The 18667-nt window shown below is 52.1% G+C and overlaps 1 protein-coding gene across 19 annotated transcripts in view; it reads right to left on the bottom strand.

Annotated features, from left to right (window-relative positions):
• LOC147727467 (ankyrin repeat domain-containing protein 17-like) overlaps positions 1-18667 on the bottom strand; it is a 1323072-nt gene that overhangs the window by 223302 nt on the left and 1081103 nt on the right. For all 19 annotated transcript variants that reach the window (XM_086961534.1, XM_086961542.1, XM_086961537.1 and 16 more), the window contains one exon: positions 1219-1368. In XM_086961534.1, the coding sequence (XP_086817660.1) occupies positions 1219-1368 (150 nt within the window). The remainder of the gene's footprint in view (positions 1-1218; positions 1369-18667) is intronic.

The following is an 18667-nucleotide window of genomic DNA, read 5'->3' as shown; positions in this document are numbered from 1 at the left end:
TGGTCTTCCTAAGGCCATCCACTTGCCACAACATCGTCCACGGATGTGGAAATTCAGAATGCATCAGGAATAGACTCAGATTGAAAGAAAGACTGGGAGGCACACTGCCATCCTCACGCCTTTTCTGGAGTTAGAGAGTGTTGGGAAAGGGCTGGTTCCCGCTTTGATTTCTTAAATTTATTTTTGGACTTACCCGAAGACTTCGACCGCAAAGAAGATCTGCAACTGGAACCACTTCGGGAGCAGGAAAGGGACCTTCCTTACGTCTTCTCACAGAGTGGAATTTTCCGATGTCTGGTTAAATACATCTTCACCTCGTGGTCATGTAAAACCTTCATTTGAGCGCAGAATCCCAGGCCCTGAAATTTTGCTCTGACCACAAGTACCACAGGAATACTTTGTGAGGGTCAGTCACAAGCATCTGTTTGTGAAAGGGCTTACATGGCTTGAACCCTGCATTTAGGGGGTGACATTTTCCCTTGCACACTGTTAACAGATTTTTTTTTTATTGTTAGAAAGACTGAGGAGTAGCTTTGGATCCACTTCTGAAGGATCGGAAAAAAGGAACTGTTTTCAGCATGCATGGCTGGAGCTTAAATGCTGCTCCACTCATCACTTTCGGAGTGGAAAAAAAAATCAGTGCAGGGCCACACAATGCCACCCTTCGGCAAACATGAGCACTCCTTAGAATTTTACATACCCAGTCTGACGTTTGGGAAATATTCACAAGGTGATGAATCTGTGGTTAGAAGTATCCATCAGGAAAGAAACAAGCAGTCTGCAAAATGATGTTACTCACAAAACAATTCCAGTGCATTTCTACTTCCCTGTCCAAGGGTGAACATCTCAAAATGAGGGACTGGGCCATTTAGCCAATGACTATTAATGATGTATGTTGGTGTATTTTTCAACAGAAGCATTTTGAAATTTTTCTTCTGTTTGTATTCTCTGTACAAAAATAAGTATCAAAAAGTCTACAATATTAATTTGGGGTTTCCATTGTTGATAATAGGAGGAGGCAGTGAGCCAAACTGTCAGGATAGTTTATAAAGGTTTCACACTTCCATTAATTGCAGTAATCGTTTCAGAACTCTAAACCTCAAGATTCAAGCCAGTGCTTAACGCCATAGGACACACTACTGTGTGCCACAAAACAATTAAAAAAAAAGGTCTGGCCCATCTACATCCTCTAGGAAAATAACATCAAAATAAATGTACCTTATAGTTATTATTCTGTCCCCTGTTTTGTCTTTCTGTTTATCAATGTCTATATGGGCACCTGTGAATTCCCGAATAGCGTTGATGTTACAGCCTCCACGTCCAATTACTCTGGAAATTACTGTGGATGGAACAGAAACTTTCTTTGATCTGTGAAAAGAAAATGTGTATATAATTTTAACATTGCTTAAACTAATTTCATTAGGTTCACAAGTGGCATAGTAGACAATGATTTTGTACAAATTTCAGCAAAAAACATTGTACAGATTAATGTACAAAATTCTGTATCATCAAAACTGAAAAGGTAAGTATAAACTGATTTCAGAGAAGGTATGTGAAAAGATGACTAGAAAAGGAAAATGTTAAACTGTAAGCATCTGCTAGAAGCATAAAGTGTTCCACTGTCACACACACACTGCACACTCCTGCCAAACAGTGTTCGGTTCAGACATTACACCTTGTTTTTGGATATCCTGTCGCTCCTCTCTCAGCCACAATGCATATGGATCCAGACTTCACCCTAGATGTTTTATCCCGCCTCACATTTGAGGTGAAAGTGGAATGTGGAGTAAGATTGCTGTGATGTACCCTGTGCATTGTAAGTTGTTAAAGAAGTGAAGAGTAAAATAGTTAAACATGATATAATTGCCAGATTCCAGGGAGGGAAGTGGGTGCATGTGAGAACGGTAAATCTGCCATCACTGCCACATTTAAGGAGGAGTGTGAGCGAGCACATGTGAATCAACAGGACTAAACACTACAAATAGATGCTTAAATGTTAGATAAATATTTTCGCTAGTACCATGTGTGGCTGTAGAGACACCATGCACTGACTAAAGCAGTTTCCTCCTACGCGCTGTCTTAGTGGGCAGATGTCTTGATTATTGTTCTTAACTAAATTTGGCCAGTCACAGCCTATTGACTGGCTAGTAGGTTGTAAAGTACAAGTTACTTACCTTTGGTAACGTTGTATATGGTGGAGACATTGTCTAGCTGCATATTTCTTAACTTAGAACTATCCCCAGGCGTTCAATTGGATCCGGAATTCTTTTTGCAGCAGCACCTCTGTGCGCGAGGGTACGGCGCCACATGACCCTGCCCTCGTCCAAGGATGTGACGTCAGCGAGGTTATACAAGTACCTCCTGGCGCGCGGATGTCCGTTTTTTTCGTAGAAACTTTTTTTCGCGACAACGCAGAGCCACCAACAAAACTGTGAGATAATGGGAACAGTGTGCGAAGGAGGGGAATCCGTCAAACAAAGAAATCGGATGGTGCAAAACATCATCACAAAGGACAGTGTTGGACACTGTATAGCAAGAAGGAAGGGCAGAGCACTGCTCTGAGGAACAACCCCGTAAAGCGAAGCGTAGACCCTTCCCAGAGGCTGAGTAACAAGGGAAGAATGTCTTGACAGACAACAGGAAGGCTGCCAGTAAAACGCAGAACTATTCAGGCAAACAAGGACGAAGCACAGGAACAACAATCCACTGTGAGGCGACAGTACAAGGAATGGCGCATACCCCTGTAGAGATAGAAGGGCAGAGGCATAGCCCAATAGACCCCAAAAGAGGTGACTGCAGAGGAGACAAGAAAACCTAAACTGATGGAGGAGGCGGGAGGGAAAAGAACAGAAGAAGACCCCACACTGGAAGGACTATAGTGGAGGAATGCAGAGAAAAGGAAAAAAATCTCCCGTTGAAGGCGAAAGCGAAAAGCACTACTCCACAGGAAGATAAGCCACTCAGAGGGAGGCAGCTGCAGAAGGCATAGTCAGAGAGGGTCGATCCAACTAAAGCCCCCTGAATGAAGACCAGTGCCAACTGAAAGGAGGCAAGGTGGAGAACTCCACCTAGAAGTGTCCTCACAGAACGGGAGGATGGGTGAGCGTTAAGGAATCTGTGGGTAGACCATGTCTCTACCAGATACATTGCTACCGAAGGTAAGTAACTCGTACATCTGATAGAGATATCTAGCCGCAGATTCCTTAACTTAGATTAGATACCACAGACATACCCCAAGGGGGAGGTGGGTCTGCAACAGAACCACAGAAAGTGCCCCAGAGCACTGGGCCGGCAACAGGGTGACAGACTATGGGGAAAGCTGTGGCGGTGCAGCTAATGCACAAGTTACTACTTGTGTAACGATATATCTGTAAGAGACATTAGTTAGTGATAGATTCCTTACCTTAGAATATCCCCAGGCGTCAGACTGGATCCGGAAATTTTTGCGTAGCAATACCCCTGCGCGTCGGTCGGCGTCGTCGGAGTACTTAGACGCCGCCCATGCGAGCTGATGTCAGTTCTGATACACAGCTTTTCCGCGCCAGATACGCAGAGCCATGATAGAACCAACACTGGTGCCATGAAACTAGGGCCCTGAAAGGGGATATCCTTAACCCTAGATATCGGTTCGCAGAACGGGGATGATGGGTGGGTCGGTAAGGAATCTATCACTAACTAATGTCTCTTACAGATATACCGTTACACAAGTAGTAACTTGTGCATCTGAAAGAGACACGTTAGTGATAGATTCCTTACCTTAGAATAGATACCCCAGCAATACCAACCCCGGTGGTGGGTCTGCGAACCAATAATCACACCAGAAAGTCCTGGAGGACGGAACGGCCAAAGAAGTCATCCCTCCGGACTTGGCTGTCCAGGCAGTAGTGTCGTGCGAACGTGTGCAGCGAGGCCCACGTAGCTGCCTGACAAATGTCCTGTAAGGGGACTCCTCGGCCCAAGGCAGTAGTTGTCGCGTGGCTCGAGTGGAATGAGCCCGCAATCCAGCAGGGGGCTCCTTTTTGGCCATGGAGTAACATGCCTGAATACACAAGATGATCCACCACGAAATGGTCCTCTTGTGTACCGCCTTTCCCTTCTTCGCACCCACGTAACCAACAAAGAGTTGGTCAATGACCCGGAACTGGCGTGTGCGCTCTAGGTAATAAGAGAGCGCACGTTTTGGGTCCAGACGGTGGAGCCTCTCTTCATCTATCGAGGATGCGGAGGCGGAAAGAAGGTGGGTAAGGTAATGGACTGCCCAATGTGGAAGGCCGTGACAACCTTGGGCAGAAAGGAAAGGTGGAGTAGAAGAAAGAGCATGGAGCTCACTCACTCTACTGGCAGAGGTGATGGCAACCAGGAAAGCAGTCTTCAGGGTAAGAAGACGGAGAGGACAGTTATGGAGCGGCTCATAGGGAGCACACATTAGATGAGTACAAGATTCAAGTCCCACTGGGGCATCACGAAGGGAACGTGTGTGTGATGCCCTTCAGAAATCTATTTACAATGGGGGACTTGAATAAGGAAGGCTGATCAGGTAGCCATAAGAAGGTGGAAAGAGCAGAAAGGTACCCCTTAAGAGTGCCCAGAGCAGAGCCCTGCTGGGCAAGGGAAAGAAGGAAAAGTAGAACTTCAGAAAGGGGTGCAGAGAGAGGATCCACAGCCTTTGCTGTGCACCATGCCACAAATCTGTTCCACCTGCAGGCGTATACCGACTTTGTGGAGGGACGCCTGGCTGCCAGAATGATATCACAGACTTCGGGAAGCAAGTCACATGGCCTCAACTGCCGTCGCTCAATCTCCAAGCTTGTAGGTGGAGACTGGACAGGTTCGGGTGCAGAACCGTCCCCTGCTGCTGCGACAGAAGGTCCTCCCAAAGAGGCAGACGAATCGGGGGATTGACTGACATGCTGAGTAGCTCGGGATACCAGTATCTTCGTGCGCAGTCCGGAGCCACAACGATAACCTGGGCCCGGTCGCGCCTGATCAGTACACTCTGGGCAGAAGTGGTATAGGCGGAAAGGCGTACAATATACCGCAACTCCACTCGCGACGAAAAGCGTCTCCGAGCGAGTGCCGCCTTGGAAATTCCAACGCGCAGAACTGATGACATTGCGCGTTCTCTTCTGTGGCGAATAGATCTAACCAAGGCTCTCCCCACTGCTGAAAGAGGCCTTGCGCCACGTCCGAGTTCAGACGCAATACGTGATCCATCATGCACAGACGGCTGAGTTCGTCCGCCCTGGCATTCAGAGAGCCGGCCAGGTGTTGAACCACCAGGGTCATGCCCTGATGTTCCAGCCACTGCCAGAGGCGCAGAGCCTCCTGGCATAGCGTCACGACCCCACCCCGCCATGTTTGTTGCAGTACCACATGGCGGTGGTGTTGTCCGTGAACAACTGCACTACACTCCCCCGGACAGAGGGGAGGAATGCCTTCAGTGCTAGACGAATCGCCCGCAGCTCCAAAAGGTTGATATGGAGCCAAGACTCCGCCGGAGACCAGAGGCCTCTGATCTTTGCCGCTCCCATGAGGCCTCCCCAGCCCTGGAGGGACGCGTCCGTCACAACCACGTGCTCCGGGTGGGGTAGGGAGAGGGTTCTGCCACTGACCCAGTTGCGGTCCGTGAGCCACCACTGCAGTTGTCTCGCAGTGCCCTCCGAGATCAAGACATGATCGGACAGGTTGCCCTGATGCTGGGCCCACTGAAACTTCAGGTCCCACTGCAGAGCCCGCATCCGCCATCTGACGTGATGCACCAGAAGGATGCAGGAGGCCATCCGCCCCAGAAGCCGCAGCGTTAACCTGACCGAGACTCGGGATAACGGCTGAAAGATGGGAATCGAAGCCTGTATATCCCGAACCCGCTGTGGGAGGGTAAACCCGAAACTGCGCCGAGTCGAGAACCGCTCCGATGAAAAGGAGCTTCTGAGAGGGACACAGGTGCGACTTCGGCACAGTGATAGAGAACCCCAGCAAGTGCAGGAGGTCGGCCGTAGTCTGGAGGGGGCTGACGACTGTCTGGGGTGAGCCCACCTTCAACAACCAGTCGTCTAGGTAGGGGAAGACTGACACCCCTAACCTGCGCAGACTAGCTGCGACCACCGCCATCACCTTCGTGAACACCCGTGGGGCGCTGGTAAGGCCGAAGGGAAGCACAGTAAACTGAAAGTGCTCGTGGCCTACCGTGAACCGCAGGTAACGCCGGTGGGCCGGCAGGACGGCGATGTGGAAATAAGCGTCCTGCAAGTCAAATGCTACCAGCCAGTCTTCCGGGTCCAGGGCAGCTAGGACCTGAGACAAAGTCAGCATCTTGAACTTCTCCTTCCGGAGGAAGCAGTTGACGTTCCTCAGGTCCAAGATAGGGCGTAGGCCCCCTTTGCCCTTCTTGGGTACCAGGAAGTAGTGGGAGTAACATCCAAACCCTATTTCTGGCCCAGGAACGCGCTCGATGGCCCCTTGGCCAAGAGGGCCGTGACTTCCTCTTGCAGAAGTTGCAAGCGATCCCCCGGCACGCAGTGGCATTGCGGTGGCATGGATGGAGGGGTCGTCTCTAAGGGGAGGGAGTAGCCCCTTCGGACGATCTGCAGCACCCACCTGTCCGACGTGATAGTGCGCCAGTGGGAGAGGTGATGGCGAACCCTGCCTCCCACAGGCGTCATATGGGCCTGAAAACTCAGACTAGGAAGGTTTTGAGGCGGGTGCTGTGGAGGGAGGTGTGGACTGGCCTTGCCGTTGTCCCCGACCGCCGCCACAGCGGTTTCCACGGCCGCCACCGCGCTGTTGAACATTCTGCGGCGCGTGGCTGGCAGCACGTGTGGGGACGCCCCTTCCGTGGCCACGCAAGAAGCGAAAGGCACCTGGTTGCTGGTGTGGGGCCGAGAGGCCCAAGGACTTGGCCGTAGCCCTTGAGTCCTTAAAACGTTCCAGTGCATGGTCTGCCTTGTCGCCGAAGAGGCGACGGCCATCAATCGGCATGTCAAGAAGTGTGGCCTGGACATCGGCCGAGAAGTTGGCGGACCTCAACCAGGCGCGGCGTCGAACCGCCACCGTCGTTGCCATCGCCCTGCCCAGTGAGTCCGTTGTATCCAGCCCACACCGGATAGAATAACGCGCTGCATCTCGTCCCTCCACAAGGGTTTGCACGAGTTTAGCCCAGACCTCCTCCGGACATTGCGGCAGCACGTCCGCAACCGCGTCCCACAGAGTGTGGGTGTAGCGGCCCAAGAGACAGGTGGCATTAACAGACCGCAGCCCTAAGCTAACAGACGAGAACACCTTCTTCCCGAACTGTTCGTATCTCTTGGATTCCCTGTCGGGTGGGGCCGACGGGAATGCGGTCTGGGAGTTGGAGACCTGGATGACCAGGCTCTCGGGGGTGGGGTGGGTGGACAAAAAGCATGGGTCGCCCGGGCCGGGTGGTAGCGTCTGGCCACGTGCCTATCCACAGGCGGATCTGTGGCGGGCTTGGACCAAGTGCCCACAAGAACGTCACACAAGGCCTCATTGAACGGTAACAGAGGCTCGCTGGAGCTTGACTGTGGTTTGAGGACCTCCGTGAGGAGGTTAGTCCTCACGGCCGCGACAGGGAGCTCAAGGTTTAAGGCCTTGGCTGCCTTCGTCAACACTACACTATATCTAGACCCCTCCTCCGAAACCACAGTCGGAGGGGAGACAAATCCAGTGTCTGGCGATGTGTCAATACCATTGGCCTCCCCAAGCTCATATGTCCAGTCCTGTTGAGACTGGCACTCCTGCGCCAGAGGGTCCTCGGACCCCTCCCAATCTTCCTCGTCACCCATGTCCTGTAAACAAAGATTAGTAGACAGGGCCTCCTCATGAAGATAAAAATCTCCAAAGGCCGACAGAATCGGCGCCGTTCCGGCGCCTGAGTCAGACCGCAGGAAACATTGGGGACGGCGTCTAGAGTGGGCGCCGGGGGCGACACCCGTGGGGCCGGCGAGGTCGTAAGGTCGACCGGCGACGACCCGGATCCGGTGAGGTCCTGCTGCGCCGAGACCAAAGTCGCCGGCGGCGCCGGGGCCGAAGCACCCGACCCGCTAGGCCCTCCAGTCGGAACCGTTGGGCCCGGAGGCGCCACGGGAACCGACTGAGGAGGGAGGGACCTCATGGCCATGAGATACCGCTCGATCTCCTCCGGCGTCGCACCGTGCCCAGGGACCCGAAGGTGTGGGGCAGGCGGCGACGCGTGTGACTCCCGCGGAGCCGCGTTGGTGGTGTCGCCCGAGCCCCCGGCCACATCGTGCGAGCGTCGGGGTGGGTCGGAGGAACGATGACGTCTCTCCGACCTCTCATGCCTCTTACCTGAGGACTTGGATCCCGAAGACCGGTGTTCACTCCCGGAGCTGGGGCCGACTGCCGGAGCTCGAGCCGCTTGCGGGACCGCTCCCGCCTAGCCTTAGACGTCAGGGCCCGGCAGTCGGAGTAGGTGCGGCCGTCGTGATCGAGGCCTAAGCACTTCAGGCACCGGCGATGGGGGTCCGTAACCGAAATCAGTCGGTCGCACTTCGAGCAGGGTTTGAACCCGGGCATCCCTACCGGCACCGATCAAGTCGAAAACTCGAAGAAAAAGAATGATCAAAAAGATCAAAAGTTTAGTCAAAAAATGACTAGGGTTAGAGCTTGTCCGGATATGCGCTAGCTGGCGCGAAAAAAATAAGAACTGACGTCAGCGTGCATGGGCAGCGTCTAAGTACTCCGACGACGTCATTCCGGCCCTAACGACACCGACGACGCCTACCGACGTGCAGGGGTATTGCTACGCAAAAATTTCCGTCCGGATCCAGTCTGACGCCTGGGGATATTCTAAGTTAAGGAATCTATCACTAACGTGTCTCTTTCAGATCAGCAGACCAAGCAGCTCGGAAGAGCAAAAGACAATGGGAGGCAAAGGCACCACAAGACAACCAGAAGGGCACGAGACCTCACCTGTGTGAATACGGGATGGAATAATGGCCTTAAGCCACAATTACGTAAGAGAGAGTTTACAATGAGGGAAGGAAGAAGAACTACTCCCAGAGCCCAATGGCCACTAAGTCGCTCCTAAAAATAGGTAAGTAAAATCGTTTTTATTCGATTATGCAATTTTAAAGAATTAGTTTAGTTTCTCAAACTCCACACGTAGAAACTTTTCACAGAAAAACAGTCAATGTTATCCTATGGAGGAAAATAGTGTGATCGTTTTTGAGGTAAGTATTTGGTAGTGGGAGTTGAGGTTCTGGGGGTGGACTCAGGGGTACCCAAGTTCAAGGATGCACTCTTGTTGTTACACCCTCAGCAGCACTAGGGTGGCCGGGAGCAGAGTGCTGAGGCCCAATGTTATCCAATGAAGGCTAGGGGGCCTCCGGTTGGTGGCTGCTGGCAAGCAGGCCACTTGGGTGTGGGAGCAAAGCTCCTGCACTTTAGCTCAGGGGGAATGGGGAAACAAATTAGCACAAAAGGTGCGCCCTCAGCGGTACTAGGGTGGCAGGGTGCTCTTACAACTTCGGGCGCCCTGTTTTTTCAACGGGGAACCTCCGGTTTGCAAAGACACTGTAGACTTGGGGGCGAAGGACTTTTGTGTGTGACCACCACAGTCTAATTCCAGAAGGCCCCTAACCGCGACCAGGAGCTGGTAAGAAGATCTGACTCCAAAAGGCACACCTGCACCAGCCGCCCCCACGGCCTTGTGTGCCGAAACCGACAGTGCCTAACCAACCTTTAACTTCCCAACTTACCTCTCGAAGTGGTGGAGGGGAGTCATCGGTGCGTGGATAGTGAGAAGGAGAGGTGGCAGTCATTCGGGGATACAGTGAAAGCCGGTTGTGCGATTCAAGAGGATGAAGGTCTTGGGGTAGGGTGCCCGTGAGAGCCTCATCCCTGAGAACAGGAGCCCACGTCTGCGTAAACAACACAGCCTGGTCCTGTAATTTATAAATGACACTTTCGTACAAAGCAGTTTGGATCATTGTCACCACCAAGTCTTCCTTGGATGGGGTACGGTGGACTTCCACTGGAGGAGGACACATATCTTAGCTGTAGCTAGGGCCGTATGGAGGAGGCCCTGAGGGCAGGAGAGATCCAGGGAGTCCCCTGTGTCATGGAGGAGGATGACAGAGGGGGTGAGAGGGAGACGCCATGGCATGGACACGCCCAGGACTGTTCCAATATGCAACCAAAAAGTTTGGATCGAAGAGCACTCGTAGAGGATGTGAGCTATGTCACAGTAAGAGTTTGCGAACTGCCAGCAGTTTGTGTGGGAAGGAGACCTCTCCTGTTCAGTTTTGTAGTAACCAATGCCAATCGTGGAGCATTTGTAAAAGACAGAACTTTAAGCAGGCCAATCGTGTTCCCTTGTCTAGAGCTTCCAGGACGTCCGCCCAATCTTCGTCCTCAAATGAGGTCTGCAAGCGAGTATGCCATTTGACGCAAAGATTGCGTAGAAGGGGTTGTGAGAAAAGGTGGCTTGGGAACGCGTTACAGTCCTGACATCACTCCCCCATTGCGTCCCTACACATTTTGATAGGTCACCAGAGGTGAGGATTTTAAGGACCAGGGGTGAGGGCTCAAGCAGCACCTCGATCAGTGCTGCAATTGCATGTAACACCAGGTTTGCTGTGGGTGGAAGCCAAACTCCTCCCTCAGCTGGGCAAACGGTTTCAGGCCACCAGCCAGCAAGATTTGATCCAAGGCGAGTATGTCCACCTATCTCCAATGGGTCATGCAGAGGCTCCAACCGCAAATGCATAGACCATCATTGCCCCACAGAGGTGCCTAGTCATGTAGTCGTGGGTGTACTCCGAATACGCTTGTGAGACATCCAGGCCTTGTGCGTGGCGCATAGCACAGGATGAGAGAGGCGCGACTGGAGGGCACGGTCTCCAAAGTGAAGGTCAAGTCCCTTGCCTCCAGGGAGTATTGATCGTTCCATGTGGATCCATTGCTGTGGGTCTGGGATACACAGGAGCAGGTATGCCATTTGTGAGAGGAGGAGAGCCAAGGCACAGTGCTCTGCAGATGGGAGGCCCAAGCCTCTGCAGGAGCAGCATGCCATGAGTTTGGACGCAGCCAGTCAGGGTCTCGAGGATCCCCTTGCAAAGGACCGAATCTGGGAGTCAATAAGGTAGTGCGGTAGTTACTCTGAACGGGAGCACCTTGAACTGATAGTGCTGACTTGCTACTACGAATCTGAGGTACTTGCGGTGAGCAGGGTGTATTCGGATATGGAAATAGGCGTCTTTTAAGTCCAGAGTGGAGAGAAAGTTACCTTGTTGAAGGAGCGAGAGCACTTGCTGGAGTGTGACCATGTGAATGTGGTCCGACAATGTATAGATTTAGTTTTCTGAGGTCTAGTATAGGCCGGAGAGAGCCGTCCTTCTTGGGATTCAAGAAGTACGGGTGAGGTTCCGTGACGATCGTAAGTGGTGTTTTTGACTCGCACGAATATGGTCGAGTCTGGTATCTATGAACCGCAAATGACGAGTTTAGTGGGTGTGCGCAGTTTCGCTGTGCTAACCTAAACCGTTCGTTTGTTTCGTGGATTTCTTCATCCGAGCCCACGGGTTCCATCTTAGATACGGCATCCATTTTGTCTCTTGCCCTCAAGTAGCCAGCGAACGGACGCTGTCCGCTTCGCGACCCTGGGATTCCCAAGACTCTTGCGGAAGACACGTTTCCTTTGAAAGTGTCTTTATGATGAGGGGGATGATACTGTAAGGCAGATGGCCTCGCTCGAGGCTCATCTTGCCGTGCCGGTCTATTGTCTTAGCCGTGCATCTCATTAGGCGCGTCCCTTTGATGCTTGTAGCTCGTGTTTCCCCTACCACCCCTTTTACACCCTTTCCGATCTCCCCACTGTCCTGTCTTCCTCTGCACCTGTCCTTGTTCCTTCTTCGATCTGTTTACTACTGATTGGAATGTACTAATGGTGTGAAGATGGGTTATTACAGTTGGGAACCACCAAATGTTTCCGTACTTATGTTCCGGACCCTGAATACATCAAAGCGACCCCTCTCGGGGATAATGATGGGAACCAAGTTGTAAACCTTTGTGTACCATGTTAATCTATGAGAGAAATGTGTATAAAAGGAGCGACCCACATTAGCAATTCGAATCAGATCCCGCGAACCTACATGCTGTGTACTTCACGTGACTTCTGTGTTCCCTGCAGTAAATAAACCTCGAATCTTTGACGCCGAAGGAAGTGTCCCGTGTCTCTGTCATTTGTACGCCGGAACAGGTTACCCACGAAGGTTTCAGGTGTTGTCCCCTGGCACCGCTGGGTCTTAGAAAAACCCAGTCCTTCACAGGGAGTATACCCCGGCACCTTGATATTTTAACGGAACTGGTTCTATTGCTTCTTTCTCTAATAGAGAGAGAACTTCTTGCTTTAGAATGGTAAAATGTTCCTGTGACATTGTGCGTGATCTTGGAGGAATGTTTGGGGGAGTAATGTTTGCAAAATAGATGTCTTTAAATTTGTAAGACAATTAAAACTTAAAGTCTTTAGTACTAATGTAACCAGCAATAAAAATTGATTCAAGCAATTTATGTGATGGTCTGTCCATTCAAGATGTACACGATACTCAATTGTTGATGTCCATAACTGATAATAAAGATGATCCCATTATAATTCATCAGATACTGCAGGAACTCGAATTTTGTACCAGTCACAGTACTAGTAGCAGGTTAAAGAACGAGTTACTTACCTTCGGTAATGATGTATCTGGTAGAGACTATTATCGCTGCAGATTCCTTAACGTAGAATTAACCCCAGGCGTGAGACTGGATCCGGAACACTTTTTTGCCACAGCATCCCTGCGTGCCGGGGGGACGGCATCACGTGACTCCGCCCAGGCTACGTCCGCGTACGTGACATCAGCGAGGTCACATGAGTCCCACCACGGCGCTCCTACATCAGTTGTTTTCAGATAACTTTTCAGCGCCACAACGCGGAGCCGTCAGACAAACTGTGGGAGCATGGGAACAAGGTGGAAAAGAGGATGGTGACGAACAACACCATAAGAAGCAGTGCCAACACTGCAGTACCCAAAGCCAGGGAAAGAAGAAAGAACAGAGCACAGCCCTGAGCAGACACCCTGCCCCCCCCCCAACATCCCCCCCTAGGCAAGGAACATATGCAAATGACATGACATCATGTAGCAGGAGTATAACCTCCAACCAATAACAACGAAGGGGAACCAGTTCCAAGACAAACAGGGAAAGACAAACCTCCAAGGCAACCCCAGCAGTGTGACAACGCCCCAAAGGAGCAAGGGCAAGGCACGGCCAGATGACCCCAACCCAGAGGTTAGCAGAGGGGCCAGGTCCTTTAGCAACAAGAGGGAGGGAGGGGAGGGACGAGAGTAAAGGCAAGACTGAACCCCGGAGCAACCAGAGCAGAGGGGCACAGGAGTACCTACAGACCTGTCCTCCAAAATGCCAAAGAGGAGAAAAGGAACAAGAAACAAGACAAATCCTCCTGTCAAAAGAATGCAATAATGCACTCACAGAAGACAAAGCCACCTACCGAAAGGCGAGTGCTGAAGCCAAAGGTCCTCGTAGAATGGGGAGGAAGTGTAGGCCATGAAGGAATCTGCGGCTAGAATCGTCTCTACCAGATTCATCATTACCAAAGGTAAGTAACTCGAACATCTGATAGAGAATACTAGCCGCAAATTCCTTAATGTAGAATAGATACCCTAGCCATACACACAGGGAAGGAGGATCTGCGAAAGGACCCCACCAGCCTGGACATAGGAGGAGTGTCCCACAGGGGACTAGTCCAACGGACAGGGCGAGGAGCCCCGTCCAACAGGCAATGGGAACCCCCACAAGCAGAACACCACCGACCCCAAATGGGGTGTGGGAAGAAGAAAAGAATAAAGAGGAAGCCTGTGCACATTCGACTGAGGAACCAAGGGCAAGGCCAGGGGAGGCCGAAGCACCCCACGCCCCTTCAAGGCAACAGAACCTCCATCCAATGCCAAGGCCAGGAAGAGGAAGAAGAACAACCTAGAGGGCCCAAGGAGACTAGGGAAAAGAAGGCATGCCCACCACAGTCAAGTCAATAGACCAGATAGAACAGGGTCGGGCAGGCTGCGCATGAAAGAAGGAGGAACACAAAACCATCTCAGTCCTAGGAGAGAGAACATGAAGGCGAAGAAGAGCCCGGACACACCTCAGCGAGGGGTCTGCACACACAACCCAAAGAAACAGAACCAGAGCCACGACGCCAGGCCGCAGGCAGACCTGGCGAACAGCCCAGCGACCCCAGAGAAGGACACCCCGGGGCCCAACCAAGGCATTCCAATCCAGTAAAGGGTAAGTGCACCTGCAACGTACATAAACGCCATGGAGAGCAGAGGCCCGAAGGTGACCACAATTCCCCAGCACAGCACAAGCTATATAACAGCTACCACTACCCCACATAGGGTATCTTAAGTCCCAAGACATGGGAACCCTCTTTGGAAGAAACTTCCGCAGTAGAGGACAACAGAAAGAGCCGCGGGGGAAATAAAACACCGCAGATGGCTTGTCAAGCAGCCCATGAGAAAAATAGGAGGCTTAATCTCGGGGCCAACCTGGTGCAGATAACCTAAAGCAAAAACACAAAGTCAAGAAGGGCCGTCCAGCAGCCAACAGAAGCACCATCTCAACAAGGAGGACTCAAGTGGTCATGAAGCAAACAGAACAACAACAACAACGAGGGTCGACTTACCCAAAAGGAGGAGCATTTCCAAGAATTAGATCAACTCACCGGTCACTGAGGGGGAGAAGGAGGAGGCGGCCGAAGCCCTGCCGGGGCATGGAACAAAAGGGAAGGTCAACCAGCCATTCCCCAACATTCTCCGGGAACACACTGTCCCCAAGCCAAGCATGGCAGTGAAGGGCAACCGAAGAAGCAATGGCACGACCAAGCACCTCCGATATGTCCAGAGCGGAGCGAATAATAAACGCCGCAAGCTCCCTGCCATCAAACGCATTGTGCCGCAAATCAACCCGAGCATTGTCCTGTGAAGTGGATGATCCCAGGGACTCAGCCGAGTTCCACAAACAAGAGGTGGCCCTAGTCAACACACAAAGTGTTAAGGGCCCGCAGAGCTGCACTGGTCGAAGCGAACATGTTGCGCCCCAAGAGTCTAGCCATTAAGTGCAATGGGGTAACCCTGCAACCCTAAGAACCCGGGCGGGTAATTAAACAAACAAGGATGGTTCTGTCAGGAAGAGCATTTCAATTGAACACGATATCCAATACACACATTTGCTTATATACCCCACGAAGGATATACACAGATTAGACAAATAAATAAATTAAACACTGATCCCAATGGAAAGAAAGTTAATCTATAGTATTCAATTCTCTCTTAGATCTTAATTGTACAAAGCATTAGGTATGCTGCCCAATATATAAAAAACATATACTGTGAATAAACAAGGGGTGTAGATCGTGACTTGTGACTGAGTGTGGCAAGTGAAAACAACGTATATATACATAAAATGAAAGTTTTCCAAGGTTTCCACTGTAAATCACAATAGTTTAACGGATTAAATTTGTTCTTTTGTTCCTTGGGAATTTGTGCAGTCGGATATATAGCATTGCACGTCGACGTTTCGACCCTAGTGATGATGTGCTGATTTATGCGCATCTAGCGCGGGTCTTCATCAGGACTGGAAAAGAAGTAGGACAGCCTTATTGATACGTGTATGGTTCATTTGGTCCTTTACTGATGATGGTGCTTGTCAGCCGACAAGCCTCTTAGTGTTGTGGGTTCACTGCTTCTTATCTTGTAGATTCTTCCACACCAGCCGGTGGGAGTATTTTCGGGTCTGGGTCGCCGTGGCAATTGCTCAGGCGTGTTGGAACTGACGTCGGTCTTAGTCGGGTCCTTGCCGTTAATGCCGGCCCGAATCCTCCAAGCTTGCAGCCGAGCCAGTCAGTGCCGGGGTTGGAGCCGCCGGCTATGCCGCGGAGGGCCCCGCACAACGCAAGGGATCCACCGACGTCCCAGGAGGGGAAGGAGGAGGAGAAGCCCGCGTCCACCTCGGGGCCAAACAGGTGGTCAGGATTAACTGTTTGGTTCAGTATGGTTGTCTGTATATCTGGTTTAAAGCCTGATATCCGAAGCCATGCATGTCTGCTTAGCAAAACACTAGTGTTGATCGCCCTGGAGGCTGTATCAGCCACATCTAGCGCACATTTGATGGAAGCGTTAGTGATTAGCTTGCCCTCCTGAATTAACATCTCCCCAGCCTCCTTGTACTGGTCAGGTAAGTGCTGCAACAGTGTTTCTAGGGTGTCATAGTGAGCCCTATCGTAGCGTGCAAGTAGGGCCTGCGTGTTTGAAATGCGCCAAATGTTAGCTGCCTGCGCAGCAATCCGTTTCCCTGAGGCCTCAAATATTTTCGACTCTTTGTCTGGGGGAGGAGCGTCACCAGTGGTCTGTGAATTCGCCCTCTTCCGCGCGTTGGATACCACCAAAGAGTCCAGTGGCAAGTGTCCCTTGATGTATGTTGGATCCGAGGGCGCTGCCTTATACTTTTTGTCAATTCGAGGATTGATGACACGTGCCCGAGTGGGCTCCTTGAAGACCTCCGGCGCGTGCTTTAGCACTCCTTTGAGCATTGGCAATGTCTTGACTGACTTCTCGGCCACCGAGAAAGTGTCAAACAAAAAATCCACATCCACAGGATCTGAGTGGAGCTCAACATCATGATTAGCTGCGGCCCTTTCAATCAAAGCGTTGAAGGCTGCAGAGTCCTCCGTCGGTGAGGTTTTCGCCGCAAAGAGCTGCGGTTCCTGACCCGACTGCGGGTCGTCTGGGTCGGCTCCGGCCGACCAAGGTTCATGTTCCTCCTCCGGATCCGAGTACGCCGGATAGTTGTACTCGACCTCCTCCTCATCGTCACCCTCCCCCGCGTTGGAGAACGTTCTACGTGTTTGGGAGACGAAGGCTCCATAGGGGCCGAAGTACCCGCTGAGTCCTTCTTGTTTTTGAGAGGGATCCGAAAATGTTCCAACACCGGCTCCGTGGTGATTTTCCGTTTGAGGAGAGACAATTTCCCAGTATTGGCGTCGATGATGACCTCTCGACGCTCTTCCTCCGCGAGTGGCTGGAGTCGAAGCTTCGACACCACCAATGACGCTTTGGACGTCGACATCCCCTTCGAGGGCACGTCCGCCCCCTGCTTCGGAGCGAAGGCTTTCGGCGTCGACTTTGGCGGCAGGGTGAAGCGGATAGGCGTTTGCGCCTTTGCCGGCTTCGATGCGGTCTTCGGCACCACGCCCTCCGGTTCAGGAACCACAGCGTCCTTCCGAATCCGTTGCAGGGACTCCGCGACCTTTTTCGTCAAGGCTGGAGAGGGCTTGACCGGCTCGAACGATTTCCCCGAGTCGAGGAATCGGGTCGGCTGGAGGCACCGTCTTTGGAGCCGACACAGTGCCATCCTTGGCCCCCACGGCCGGAGCCGGCGCATCCAGAGCTTTGGAATCGCCTTGACGCTTCTTAGAAGCTTTCTTCGGGTCATCGACCTCGACCATCTTCGGCGCCGACGCAGCCGCGTCGACCCCGAGGCTTTGGGGTCGGCCATCTTGGCGTGGCTCTTCAAGTCGGCCATTTTGAGTTTCTTAGATGTTGACGCCTCTAGAGCCTTCTGTCCCACCAGTGGAGCTTTCACTTTCGGTTTCGAAACCGTTGGTGTGGATCCCGATGGCTTCACTTTCGTTTTCTTCAACGGGAGTGGCGCATCAGAGATGTCCGTGGCCGGGCCGAGAGGCGGGGCTGCTGGACTAGTAACAAGGTCTTGGGTAAGGCCCGAAGGCGATCCCTCGACCTGGGCCGTATGTTGGGGGTTGACCCCTGAGTCAGTTTGAGGATGCTCTTCCTCCGAGCTATCCCCCACGGTGGCAATGGCCCCATCGTCGTCCCCTACCTAGTCGCCGGCTGTAGGAGAGTAGGGTCTGCAATCCTATGATCACCCAGATTTTTTGCTTTTGTTTCACTGGTTTACGACTTTCTCTGGCTGTGGGCCCGCTAATCAGACCCACAGCCTGGCTGTTCTCTTTCTAAATTACGATATGTACCCTAGGTGCATTTACCAATTGGTACTGGGCCACCTTATCAGACCCCGTAACGCAGGGCCTAGGTGTACCCAGGGCCACCAGGGGCTGAAGCATGTATTATGCCACCCCTGGCTGGCCTCCTAAATTTGACACAACTGGCTGCACGACAGCTGGGGCGAAGACGTGTAACCACCCTTCGCTTTAGGTATAGTAGCTCTATATCTAACCATACAATGGACACCCGAGTTCCTATCAGTCACTCCTATGGCAGGCCTTAACAATCCTGAAGGCAGAGTGCGTGGGCTCGTGTGAGCTAGGTTCAGGCCCGAGCCGAGCCCGGTTGCAGCTTGCGGAATCAAGACCCAATAGCTGTTCCATGATAACGCGTACCATATCGGTAATTCCGGTGTCGCGTTATCAAGGCATGTCGAGTAAGGTGTCATACGAATCGGGGTGCTGCCCCCTCACCAATTCTGGCGATGAGGTTAGCATCCCACCCTTCTAGAGGGACACGACATGTACGTAACTGTGAACCCCGGTTAAAGTTAACTGAAGCCTCAGCTCCACAAAATGGATGCTGCCACCACAGACACGAGTCTGACCTCC

The sequence above is a fragment of the Lissotriton vulgaris genome, chromosome 3_1, assembly GCF_964263255.1.
Source record: "Lissotriton vulgaris chromosome 3_1, aLisVul1.2, whole genome shotgun sequence".
Taxonomy (NCBI): Eukaryota; Metazoa; Chordata; class Amphibia; order Caudata; family Salamandridae; genus Lissotriton; species Lissotriton vulgaris.
Note: the sequence above shows the minus strand (reverse complement) of the source record. Positions and strands in the feature narration are given on the sequence as shown.